At 48.7% G+C, this 12,118-nt stretch overlaps 8 protein-coding genes across 8 annotated transcripts; 4 read left to right on the forward strand and 4 right to left on the reverse strand.

Moving 5' to 3' along the window:
- Window positions 1-379: 379 nt before the first annotated feature.
- On the forward strand, window positions 380-1,102 carry EDB93DRAFT_1076287 (dUTPase-like protein; the record flags this gene model as incomplete). Its single annotated transcript, XM_041445224.1, has 5 exons — window positions 380-546; window positions 601-710; window positions 763-864; window positions 916-986; window positions 1,037-1,102. The coding sequence occupies 5 exons, from the start codon at window positions 380-382 to the stop codon at window positions 1,100-1,102; spliced, it is 516 nt and encodes a 171-aa protein (XP_041312702.1).
- A 128-nt stretch (window positions 1,103-1,230) lies between these two features.
- EDB93DRAFT_434533 (uncharacterized protein) lies at window positions 1,231-1,861 on the reverse strand. The gene has a single exon (XM_041456357.1). It carries the CDS (start codon window positions 1,838-1,840, stop codon window positions 1,358-1,360), a length of 483 nt encoding a protein of 160 aa, XP_041312703.1. The 5' UTR covers window positions 1,841-1,861; the 3' UTR covers window positions 1,231-1,357.
- A 62-nt stretch (window positions 1,862-1,923) lies between these two features.
- Window positions 1,924-2,603, forward strand: EDB93DRAFT_1325060 (uncharacterized protein). The gene is made up of 3 exons (XM_041455026.1): window positions 1,924-2,178; window positions 2,231-2,315; window positions 2,366-2,603. The coding sequence occupies exons 1-2, from the start codon at window positions 1,935-1,937 to the stop codon at window positions 2,302-2,304; spliced, it is 318 nt and encodes a 105-aa protein (XP_041312704.1). The 5' UTR covers window positions 1,924-1,934; the 3' UTR covers window positions 2,305-2,315; window positions 2,366-2,603.
- A 398-nt stretch (window positions 2,604-3,001) lies between these two features.
- On the forward strand, window positions 3,002-5,213 carry EDB93DRAFT_1117262 (ACBP-domain-containing protein). The gene is made up of 6 exons (XM_041448373.1): window positions 3,002-3,253; window positions 3,317-3,330; window positions 3,383-3,446; window positions 3,505-3,577; window positions 3,626-3,719; window positions 3,771-5,213. The coding sequence occupies exons 1-6, from the start codon at window positions 3,138-3,140 to the stop codon at window positions 4,754-4,756; spliced, it is 1,347 nt and encodes a 448-aa protein (XP_041312705.1). The 5' UTR covers window positions 3,002-3,137; the 3' UTR covers window positions 4,757-5,213.
- EDB93DRAFT_1237754 (chaperonin 10-like protein) lies at window positions 4,950-6,732 on the reverse strand (the record flags this gene model as incomplete). Its single annotated transcript, XM_041451456.1, has 14 exons — window positions 4,950-4,991; window positions 5,044-5,132; window positions 5,191-5,266; window positions 5,289-5,290; window positions 5,388-5,732; window positions 5,780-5,861; window positions 5,887-5,928; window positions 5,980-6,059; window positions 6,114-6,167; window positions 6,219-6,249; window positions 6,304-6,342; window positions 6,401-6,442; window positions 6,496-6,542; window positions 6,600-6,732. 14 exons carry the CDS (start codon window positions 6,730-6,732, stop codon window positions 4,950-4,952), a joined length of 1,104 nt encoding a protein of 367 aa, XP_041312706.1.
- Window positions 6,733-6,862: 130 nt separating this feature from the next.
- Window positions 6,863-7,665, forward strand: EDB93DRAFT_434777 (DUF1742-domain-containing protein). The gene is made up of 3 exons (XM_041456358.1): window positions 6,863-6,953; window positions 7,005-7,072; window positions 7,124-7,665. The coding sequence occupies exons 2-3, from the start codon at window positions 7,043-7,045 to the stop codon at window positions 7,622-7,624; spliced, it is 531 nt and encodes a 176-aa protein (XP_041312707.1). The 5' UTR covers window positions 6,863-6,953; window positions 7,005-7,042; the 3' UTR covers window positions 7,625-7,665.
- Window positions 7,666-7,705: 40 nt separating this feature from the next.
- EDB93DRAFT_1076224 (nucleoside transporter-domain-containing protein) lies at window positions 7,706-9,349 on the reverse strand (the record flags this gene model as incomplete). Its single annotated transcript, XM_041445218.1, has 4 exons — window positions 7,706-8,203; window positions 8,255-8,884; window positions 8,942-9,081; window positions 9,151-9,349. The coding sequence occupies 4 exons, from the start codon at window positions 9,347-9,349 to the stop codon at window positions 7,706-7,708; spliced, it is 1,467 nt and encodes a 488-aa protein (XP_041312708.1).
- A 282-nt stretch (window positions 9,350-9,631) lies between these two features.
- EDB93DRAFT_1117279 (nucleoside transporter-domain-containing protein) lies at window positions 9,632-12,060 on the reverse strand. Its single transcript, XM_041448374.1, has 4 exons — window positions 11,402-12,060; window positions 11,211-11,350; window positions 10,539-11,159; window positions 9,632-10,485 (listed from the first exon to the last, which is right to left on the reverse strand). Exons 1-4 carry the CDS (start codon window positions 11,580-11,582, stop codon window positions 9,991-9,993), a joined length of 1,437 nt encoding a protein of 478 aa, XP_041312709.1. The 5' UTR covers window positions 11,583-12,060; the 3' UTR covers window positions 9,632-9,990.
- Window positions 12,061-12,118: the final 58 nt, after the last annotated feature.

Below are 12,118 nucleotides of genomic sequence, written 5' to 3' on the forward strand. Positions count from 1 at the left end.
CGAAGTAAAAACCTTTATTTGCTTCTTGGTTTTCTTTGTCTGTTTGGCGCTGCTCCGAAGAGTCCGAACACCCTTATGCACATCAGCAGAGACTGCTGCCCCCCTCTCCCGCTTTGCTGCCCTGTTACAGTCGTCTGCAGCCACCGAGAGTTTCCTCTTCTTGGTTAGCTCTGCCCCTTTCTTGTCCTTCTTATTTCGTGCAAAGTAGGTTGTGATAGGGAGTTCTAGTTGCGACAAATCCATGTCGGACCATGCCAGTTGTTCATCAAAGTACGAGATGGTAATAAGGGCGGAGTTGACACGCTTTTGAAACTCAGAAATATACTTCCGACGCGTCTCGTCACGCGCTTTTTCTTTCATAAAGCACAACTGCAACATTATGGGCATTGACTCACCGCAACTCAAGAAACGCAGGATGTCTGTGTCCGATAGCGCCGATGGCGACGCGTCTGTTCCCTCATTGCAGTTACTAGTTAAGAGACTCTCTGACAAGGCCAGGATTCCTACTAGAGGGTCGAGTTTAGCTGCGGGGTATGATTTATACAGGTAACGCGCAGTTGACAAACAGGCGTAGTAATTTGACCGGGAAATACAATACAGCGCAGAGAAAAAAGTGATTCCGGCGCACGGTAAGGCACTGGTTGACACTCAGCTTTCCATTGCTGTTCCTGTGGGCACTTATGGGCGAGTTGCACCTCGCAGCGGTCTCGGTAGGTCGTATTTTGTGTGCTATGTAGTGTTTGACTAGTGATTCCCTTTCAGCATCGAAATTCATGATCGATACGGGTGCTGGTGTCATCGATGCGGACTACAGAGGTGTCGTCTTTGTTCTTCTTTTCAATCTCTCAGACAAAGATTTCCAAGGTTCGTAAAGGAGTAAACCTGATTGTTATGTGTTGCTAATCGGGTGCGTAGTCGAAGAAGGCGACCGGATAGCTCAACTGATCATCGAGCGCATTTATACGCCTGAGGTTATGGAAGTGAACGTGCGTATTGCTCACTCACGTTCTTAGCTATGTGATTGATCATCCAGCAGGACCTCGATGAAACATTACGTGGAGCAGGTGGGTTCGGTTCTACAGGTGGGCACGGCTCGCTGTAACATATCACACCAAATATGCTGCCTTTGTATTACCACGAGAGGAGGCCTATTTTTTGTGACGGAATCGATGCCAATTACGCGTTGGTTTAGTTCTGCTTGTGATGTCGAGGATGAATGCTGCGTGGATGTCTGGTGATTCCTATACATGTCAGCGTTTTTGTGGGCCCTGTCAAGATCGTACTCACTCGATTATACAATGGTGCAAAACCATTACCGGGGCGCGACTGTAGAACTTGTGTGTTCTCCAAGAGTGAATCATCTGGAGCGATCTGTCTCGACGACATACATTCCATTCACGCTACGGCTCGCATATGAAAGTAGATCCCTGCCCCTCACATCTACGTCCTCGCGTGGTGTTCTGTCGAGGGGTACCCCACACCCTTCTGCTATTACCCGCCCGTCTGGGATGCCTACATTGCCCGTGTCCTCCACTTCGATCAGCTTCGTTGCCTCCACAAGCCTGATCAACTCCTCGAGTTCGTGCTTTAGCTTTACATATTCTGGTGTACCCTCTTCGGGTGGTAATAATGCAGACAGTTCATGTAATCGTTTGAATGTGGCTGGTGATATCGACGGAGCTGGATAAGAAGATAATAATTCCTGGACGGACCAGGTGGGCGTGAGTGGTATACCGTACTTGTCGGTTTCAACCGTCGCTCTAGACGTCGAGTACTGCAAAGGAACATTCAGAAAACGACACCATACGCGCCTTGCTTGTCTGACTGAATGCAGTAGCATGTGGTGAAGAGGTAGAACAGCGTGGGAGATATATATGGGAGACCGGATGTAATATATAATTTCCATTAGTATTTGCTTAAACTCTTCCGTCAACATGGAACGAGCAGCTCGCGCTATTCAGGGCCTATTACCGAGTACCCTTCCCCCATCTCTACGAACAACTCCTGCCAACCTCTACCAGGTGCTTTCTCGAGCCCCTGGAGCTGGTGTTGGCCAGCGCGTGCACCAGATCCGTTGGACGGAGAAAGGTATAAGAAACTGCTACTGGCAGGTAACACGGACGCGGCTCAAGCTCGAGGGGAACCACGGAAAGGCTTGGGGAAAGCTATACTGGAGAGGTGAGCTCGTATCTACCAAGAGAAGCGGACACAGATTTACCTGTGTATGCAGGCAAACAAATTAGTGAGCGGGAGGAGAAAATCAGTGGTTCATTGAAATACAAATGGTCAACAGGTTCATCTTAGCCAATTAAAATGTACGCCAGAGCATCCATCGTTGTTGAGTTTATGCTCATTCAGCTTCCAGAAATACCGCGCAGGCTTGCCTTCATACTGACTCGCATTTGGGCGTTCAAGTTCAAGTTTAGTTGGCTGCGCCTCCGTGGGGACTGTTGGAATAATTCATGTAAAATCATCTAATCTTCAAGTTATTTGGAATGCCGCTTTCACGCTGGCCCAAGTAGCCTTGGGCCAATTATCCACCACAATTATGCCTCTAATCCTACTGAGAGAAATGTGCCGAATAAAAGGATTTCTTAACCTTCTGCAATGATGTTCAAGGGCTTTCTTCATATTGACTATGAAACATGCTGGTTGGGCTTTCTGGGGCAGAAAGACTATTGCGAAGGCTTCAAGTGGGTCTAAAGTGATCTCGCTCTGTTTACTGACAAGCCGCGACTGAGTGCATGACGCTAAACGCTGCTCACGACCAACAACTTCTACAAGCTTGCGTTCGCCTTAGGTGAGGCTGACTTGAACGTTGAATGGGTCACGCTAGTTACCCAATATTATGTATTCCTACATAGTCAGACTGCGAAAGAAGGAAAATATTGTTCTATTTACCGAGTCGGCCTGCCGCGACGTGATTATTGCCGGTGTGCATTCGGCGAGTTCCGAAAACCAGCATGTGGCCTGTGAAGCGCTCAGTATGAGGCCGGTTTGCGTCACCGTGACGCTGCAGGCATACAACAGACACCACCATAATTTTCCCATCACTTCCTTAAGTACTCTATTCTGTGAACTTGTTGCACGCGCCATTTTCTACAAGCTTATCCCTTTCTGTTTCACCATTTCCTGGGATGGATTCGCGTGAACTTATCGATGCGCAATTCGATCGGGCAGTGGAGATAGTGCAGGGCCTCCCAAAGACTGGGCCCATACAAACAGGTTATGAGGAGAAACTGACAATGTATAGGTACGTTCATTACATGACTTTGCTTCTTCAAGCTCACCTTTGCTTACTGACTTTCATTACCAGCTTGTACAAGCAAGGTGGCTCACACGATATTTTAGAGCACCTCCTTACTCATGTTGCTATGCACAGCGACTGTTGGAAATGTTCAGGGCGGTCGTCCAGGCATGTGGGATATGCTAAGCCGGGCAAAGTGGTCGGTCCATGCTCAAGTTCCTCACTGTCGCGTTATCACATGTTAACGGGTGCTACAGGGACGCATGGGCAAAGCATAAAGATCTCGATTTATATGAAGCCAAATGGCTTTACGTGGATGCTCTACTGAAGGTATGAACTAAGATGATTCCATGATGCCCAAGAATAATTTCAGTATAGGTTCTAAGTAAATACTCGGACAAGACTGTTGCCCGTGACCTCATGAACGAACTCCAGTCTTATGGTGGTGACCCCTCAAATCTCGTGAAGAGCCGTATGTCCAGCGTCAAACTTTCCCTGTGCTAAATCGATACATTCCACCTAGATTCTCTTCAGAGGTCTCTGACTTCACAGTCGTCAAGCTCCGGTACCTCAGATAACGATATTCATCGAATTCCTGGTCAATTATTTTCCTCTACCCGTTCAGGAGTTCAATATGCTGCACAGTCAGCAGTTATAGAGGACAATGGCTCGGGTTCTGAAAATGGTGAATCAGGCGACGAACCGCACGAACTCCCATCCGTGCGTGAGCCTGTTCAACAGCCAAGACCACTTTCTTCCATGTCTTCAAGATATCGTACTCCTGCAGCCGGCTCGCTTGCCATGTCGCCGCCATCTGGACTCACAAATGTTCCACCGATGCAACCAATGCCCACCTACCAGACGCAATCCGCCTTCGTTCAACCAGTACCAATAGCATCCTCACCCGTATACCCTCTATCAGGGCACTATTCTGGGACATACCAGTCGCCCGAGTATGCACCGCAGACTCAGTCAGCTCTTTCCCTCCGAGTGGGCCGGTTTTATGGCGCTGAAGCGCCTATACGAACACCCTCACGGTTGCCCCTGGAGCATGCCGTCGAAAATCTTCAGACCCACCTGGCTGCAATAACGGAACGGCTCGATATGCTCGAGTCCCAGGTGGTGCATCCACAGCGATCCACAGTTTCGCTTCCCCCGAAAGGTTCTTCCGGGAGAGTCAGTCCGACGGATAATCGTCCTGAAGAACTGGAATGGGATTTGGATGATATGGGAATGTGGTCGTTCGTTCTGAAGCCATTGTCACGGGTGGTAGTATCAGTGAAACAGCTTCTTATATTTTTTGGTCGGAACGAGAACCGGTCTCCAGTACTCACTGTCGTGCGGAGACTGTTCCTTGACATATCATTCTCGCTGGCAGTTCTCGGGTTGCTGAGACTGACGTGGAAGAAGACGGCTACAAGACGGAGGGAGGTCAATGCAGCCCTGATATTACTTTGGGCGGCTTTGTCCGGGAGGAACAGGGGAAGACGGATGATCAGTGGTGTGTAGTGCTTTTTTTGAAATTCATGGGTGGCTCAAGAGTAGTTATTAATGCTGCATTTATACCTCGATGACCAGAATTATTTACTTTGCCCAAAAATCTATTTGAGCTTCGTAATTGCTAATGATATTTTCACTTCGTGTTCAACAGTTATTCGAGGTTGCAAGACTACCATTCGTGGATACCCCTGGTCTCATCCTTTTACTCCGTCATATTGACAACACAGCGAATACAGTCGCCGCCCTAGAAGTAAGGTTATACTTCCGTCGAGCTTATAAGGAAGGGTGTTACATACGTGCATGTCGTGGAAACCGTCGTTGATTTCCGCAAATTTGCGGTGGTGGGTGACATATTCATCGATCTTGAGCTTGCCTTGCAAGTAGTCTGGATGGTAAATTACATTGTTCAGGGCATGAATTGAAAGCATTGAAAATCGAGTCACCTTCGACGAGACCAGGAAGCTCGGTGCGACCCTTTACTCCTCCGAATGCAGTACCTCGCCATGTGCGACCAGTAACCTGGAATACATCCATAAGTCACAGCTGACCATCTATTTCAACTGATCATTACCAGTTGGAACCTTTATTACAACCTTCAGCACACAAAAACACTGTAGAAAACGCCAGACCACTTACGGACGTGTCGATATCTCCTGGCCAGCGGCAGCAACACCGATGACGGTGCTCACACCCCAGCCCTTGTGGCACGACTCTAGCGCAGCACGCATGACGTGTACATTGCCAGTAGCATCGAAGGTAAAGTCCAACCCGCCATCAGTAATCTCGACTAAGTAATCCTGGACACGCTTGCCCTCCGGGAGCGCCATAGGGTTGACGAATTCAGTGGCACCCATTTTCCTTGCCCAAGACTCTTTTGCAGGGTTCGTGTCGACGGCAATCACCCGAGAAGCACCGACGACCGACGCAGTAGAGATGACACCGAGACCGATGGCACCACATCCGAAAACAGCGACATTGGAGCCCTCTGCGTACTGTATAAGTGACAGCAGGAATACCTTAATGATCACATACTGATGCCTTGCTGCTTCACAACTGCGCCCCATGCGGTGGTGATGCCACAACCAAGAAGACAGACCTTCTCGAGAGGCGCAGACTTGTTCACAGCGACGACAGAGAACCTCTGCCACCACAGTATATTGCGAGAATGTTGAAGTTCCCATCTGTTCGAACGGATCAATACCGTCAGATGCTACAGGAATTGGGATACATACAAAGTGGTGGATGGCTTGACCCTTACACGTGAAGCGGCTGGTGCTATCAGGCATCAGGCCCTGGCCTTGGGTTGTTCTCACTGACCACGATGATCGTGAGACTCGTGTGTTTCGACAGGATACGGGAGTCTAACCTTTTCCACACAGGTTGGTTTTCCCACTCTTGCAGAATTTACATTCGCGGCACTCTGGTGAATCAGACTGAGCAGGGAATTCAGAATCGTCAGGGGCCGACTCACCAGCAGTGTAAAGCGGAATAACGTGGTCGCCCTGGCAAAGGTTGTTTAGGAGAGGTATTATAGTGTACTTATGGTTGGGACTCACAACTGACACGCTTGTGACGCCCTCACCAACCGATTCAACCTGGAGAACGCGGAAGAGCGATGAAGTAATAGGCACAGTATCAAGTGTTCTGACTCACCACACCTCCACCTTCATGACCAAGGATCACGGGGAAGAGACCCTGCGATGCTTCGGATGAGCTCAGATCACCGCACGACTGAACTCTAAGCACACCTCAGGATCCTTGCCACTGCGAGTGTACTCATCAGTATGACATATACCTACAAGATCGCTATTATCAGCGGATAAGATGGCTGTGCAGATCCCCCTCTCCTTACCGGTGTGCAAGATTTTGATGCGGACCTCATTAGCCCTCGGGGGTGCAACCTCAACTTCCTCGATCTTGAGGGGCTCACCAGCACCCCAGCAAACAGCAGCCTTGCAGGTGATGGGCTTACCGACCGTGCTCATGATGATGATCGTCTGAGTGAGAAAGGTGACTTTGCGGATCGTGGTGGCTCCGTTCCTTTATGTCGCTGGCCGCCGGGCCGGAGAAATTCAGTCACTTGAGTCGGGGTGCTGCACTGGCAGTTGTCGTCACATCGCTTGCACATGACAAGACATATTCTTATCACCATCTTCCGGCGCCAAGATCCTTTTTGTCTTCTTTTCCGCATCGATCTCTGAATGCTGTGAATCAAACCGACTTTTTTTTTGATCACAGCTGAATTCACAAACATCAGCAGCATCCCCCGCTACGTGCTAAGCTGCTGCTGCGACCATGTCGTTCCCGAATCTTTACTACAAGCGAGTATGTTCCAGCAAATCCATCGATGTTTTATCCGTACCAAATCAGAACTAGATCACAGCGACCGCGAAAGCATGCTACATCTGTTATAAGCCAACGACTGCCGTGCTCGCCACGATAGATACCTCCGATTTTCTGTATACATGCACGGTTCACCTGTCAGACCATGGGTTCGCTACCCGCGTGCTCGATCTGGAGAGCGATAACAAGATAGGAATTAGTGCTGAGGAGATCGCGAAGCTCAGGGAGGAGTGGGAGGAGAAGCAGAAACGCAAGAAGGAGAAGGCGGATAAGGACAAAGACAAAGACAAAGACAAAACAGCCGGCGAAGGTGAAAAGAAAGAGGATGACGGCAAGTCAGAGAAGTCATCAAAGGTGCCGGGATCTTTGCCCACGTCGGGTTCTCTATCACCAAAGCCCACCCACGAGAAGTATATTTTACATCGTGATATATTTGCCCTGAGAGTCTCGGAGCACCGACGACGGAGGCAAACATCACAGGCAAAGGATCTAGCCCCTCGTCTTCCAGGAGCACCCAGTAGCAGTCTGTCGTGATACGAATCGTCTCATCCACTGTAGTATCGTACTATAGGATTTTGGTATATCGTTGTATGTATGGGTTTAGGGTATACGCGCTCAATCTACGAAAGGATTACATTGGCAAATAATAGCTCTCACCCCGAAACTTCCAAAACCCCCGATTACAAGACCCACGACAAGACAGAAACCAGCCACGGTGCTCGCAATGGGGACGTCTTCACGACGTTGTCGCAATCGTGGGTTGTGCTCCAGAGAGGATGCACCCAGCATGCAGAGCGTAGAAAGGTATCCGTTTGAGAGGCCTAGAGCACCGACAAGGAGCATATAAATAAAGTCGGAGCTAATTATGGGTGGGCTACGAGAAGGGCCCTGTACCGTGTTGCACAGAAGGAAGATGGGGATAAACAAGGTACGGACGATCGAGAACGCCAGTATGCGTGTCGTGGACCACGTTATTAATATCGGAAAAGAACAGATGTATCGTCCAAAGAAGTCGCCGAGGTTGAACATCAAGAAATGAATGGCGGTGAATAACAATGGATGGGTATTGGGATTGGTCGATTGTATGGTAATTGTAATAACAGGAAAGATGGTCTTAAAGCAAAGAGTTAACTCGCAGCCAGGTAATGAATCGAGTTATCGCACCAAAGTGATCACATAGACATATCCAAGAGCAAGTTCATAGAGGATGTTCGCCTTGAATACACGTATTATTTGATCTCTTTCTTCAAGGCTTGCTTGATGTCTATCGCGAAAGACGAGCCCTCCCGTGTCATCGACCCCTGCCGCTTCAAGCTTGACTTTTTGTTCCAAAATACCTACAGTGGCCTCGTAGGCTGGCAACCGTGCCATCCAGGCATAGGCCACGCAGGTGCTTACCATAAATAATGCGGATATTCCAAAAAACATACGGGCAGAATCCTGCTCTGCCGTCCCGTCTTTAGTGCCATTGTTCGATATGAACGCGGCAATTGTTTCCGGTGTCGAACCCCACACAGACAAGGTGGATGTGATCACCTGAACCACACTAACAACCACAGCTATGGCAGCCTGGCCGGATATCATAGATTGCATGTAAGGAGCCCCGAAGAGGGAAGCTCCAGCGAAGACAGCCGTGGAAAGGTATGAGACGCATATTGCCAAAGATATAGCACATAGGATTGCAAAGAAAAAGAAGGTCGTTGGTTGGTAGTGTCCAAAGGTACTGAAGAACAGGAGAACGATGGTGAGTGTGATTGATACGACAGACCAGAAAACTCGTCGAGAGGGTGATGACTAGCAATATGATGGTCAACGTGATATAGACTTTATAGAAAGAAATCAGGATCCAACCTGTTTCGAAGTCGCCGTGGCATGTGCCAGGGCAAATATATTGAACACGTTGCAAGTGGTGGTCAAATATGAGGTAAAGGTTGCTCTCAATGGTGAGCCAGCCAAGCGAGACAAGAAGAACGAGGTGGCGGTAATCATTGCTGGACAAGAAACATGGTTTAGGACCATAACGCGTTTCCAGAGACGGAGAGATAAGTATTGTTACGCACCATTCCAAGGGAGGAGGATCGCGCAGCCTAGCATGAAGTAGATCCACCATATTCGACTATCGACAACCTGATCAACGACAAAGTTTCCAGGATCATCGAATGCCAATTCGAGTTCGGTGTCGCAATCGTCATCGCCCGCGGCTGGTGGGAGAGCATGATAAACAGCCCCCGAGTTTGTGGTGGTTGAAACCTGTGGCATCATGCTAGGGCCTATTGACATGAAAAAGTTAGTTAATGGGTTCAGTACGGTTGATGCAAGACGAACGGGTGTTGTGAGAGTGAAGTGAATGTAGGGGAATATAACCCGAGGAGTGCTGTTCTATGGAAATGAATGACTCCGGAGCGAGATGCCTCTCCGCTTCCTGTTTGCTTGCAGAACCTGCCAGACCAATCATGGTATGGTAGGGTATGGAAGGGTATGAATTTAATACGATATCATCGAACTCAGTCGCCGTAGTACTAGTAGCTCATTGACATTACGTACTATTATTTAAATTATATTTCAAGCGAGTTTACTTGGACAGAGCCATACGTATGTTGTTCCCTGGGACCCCAATCGATTCCATAATGCGAAGGTTTCCGTGTCACATGATTATTGGAGACCCTGAAGTCATGACACGTCCTAGGCGCGTTTGAAGCACAGAAACGTCGTGTTAGTTGGGAACGCATGTACTTCTCGTCGGCTTCCTCCGTGCCAGGGGTGACATCAACCTGGGAAAACTTCAGGTCCGCGTTATCTTACCTCATGGAGTAGCTTAGTCAGTCCATGGGTTCAATACAATTGTAGTCCTAAATCATTCCATGGTATCACAGGTATGCGCATAGGCGACAACCTGAAGTCTAAGACGTGAACGGGTCGCAATTACAGATAATAGCCCTCACTCCAAAGCTCGCAAATCCGCCAACAGCTAATCCCACAATCAGACAGAAAGCTGCGACGGTGCTAGCAACATCCACATCTTCCTTCCGACCCTTCAATCTCCTATTGTGTTCCAACGAGGGCGCGCCTAACATGCACAAAGTGGATACATAACCGTTCGACACGCCCAGAGCACCCAAGAGTAGCATATAGACCAAGTCAGAGCTGATGAACGGCGTAACATGGAGTGAAAGTTCCACGTTGCATAGAAGGAACGCAGGGATAAACAGGGTCCGAAGGAGGCTTAGAGCCAAAACACGTCGAGCCGACCAGATTATGACTTGTGGGAAGGAACACATGTATCGTCCCACAAAGTCACCGGAACTGAACACCAAAAAGTGTACAGCACTAAACAGTAAAGGATGAGTATTCGGATTCGTCGGTTTGATAGTGACAGTGATGGCCGGATAAACAGCCTACAGACGCTGGTGAGGAATATGACGCTGGCAGACATTCCCATAAAACATACCAAAGTCACAGTGAAAACAAATCCCACAGAAAAATTATAAATTAAATTCTTCTGGAGAATACGGAAAATATGGTTGCCTTCAGCTGCACTTGACAGCGCCGCAGGCAGGAGAGGTTGCTGTTCGTCAACTTCGTCTGAGACAACTCGGGCCTTGACGTTATCCTCGAGAGCTCCCATAGTTGTCGCATATACTGGCAATGATGCTAGCCACCTATATGCAAGAAGCGTGGCAAACATATACAGCGCAGAAATTCCAAAGAATATGCGCGCAGATTTTTCCTCAGCTTTACCATCAGGGTCGGTATCATTAAAGGCTGGAGCCAGTGAATTGGTTCCCCAAATTGAGATGGCAGAGCTGATGACTTGCACACTACTGACAGCAACAGCTATTGCGGCCTGGCCAGACATCATTGATTGCATGTAAGGTGCGCCAAAGAGTGCTGCGCCGGCGAATACTGAGTTCGATAGATAAGAAGCACAGCCTGACAAGCAGAACGCGCTTATCATGATGAAGTAGAAGAATGGAACTGGGCTAGGATGGAGGAACGTTGTCAAAAACAGTATAGTGACGACAGCTGAGGTGAGCGCAGTGGACCAGAAGGCGCGCCTGTAAGGGGAAGACTAAAAGGTACGCCATGGTCAGAGAATCGTCCTCATGCATGCAGTACCCACTTGTTTCGAGGTCATAATCGCATATCCCAATGTAATCACGTTGCTAGCGGTGAAGACGCTGGACAAATACGAACTAAATGACGTCCTCAGTGGTGAACCCGACAGTCGGGACATAAAGAATGGATTCGCATTGATCATTGCTGGCGGAAGATATCAGTTATTGACTGGTCCATATCTTCCTATAGACATACCGTTCCATGATAGCAGAGTAGCGGCTCCTAGCATAAAATATACCCAGCGTATACGAGCATCTCCATGCATATCTGGTGAGTGTGAAATATCCGGGTCGTCGTGATCGACTTCTGTGCTTATACGAGATCTAGACATGCCGCCTCCGACGTCTGAACTTATAGCAGACGCATGAATATTCATGTCAGAAAGGCTTCGCGGCTTGTGTTTATGAATGTAACAGCGCTGACGGCAGTGACGGGCGTGGTGGAAACGAGAAAGAAGTGCTCGGATCCGATTCTGTTCAGAAGGCTCAGGGCAAGTGCCAGCCCGGTCCTACCGGTCCTCTAGTTTATTCCATTAATCTGCCAACCTGGCCTTCTGAAGCAGGTCTCACACGTTTGCATTAATCAGAGCTCGAGTGTTGTGGGCAGAAGTCCGCCATTGGTTCTGCCAAATTAATGAGGGGCCTCGGGCCATAGCGGCGGCGGCCGGTTCCGCCTGGGTCAAATCACAAGACGAAGGCGGGGATCACAGCGAATGATGTTAAAACACATAGGTTGGGATGTCTAAGAGATAATCGATGGCTAGACAGACATAATTGGTCACGAGTCTAGTAGTGATTTGGACCAATTGCACTTCCTTACGTAGAGTCACTAGTACTAGAGTAGAAATTTATCTCCCTTCATAACCAACAAACAATTTCATTCTGTGACGAGAAGGTTGACAACAAATCTGGG

Source organism: Suillus bovinus (genome assembly GCF_016758785.1).
Source record: "Suillus bovinus strain UH-Sbo-P2 chromosome Unknown EDB93scaffold_3, whole genome shotgun sequence".
Lineage (NCBI taxonomy): Eukaryota > Fungi > Basidiomycota > Agaricomycetes > Boletales > Suillaceae > Suillus > Suillus bovinus.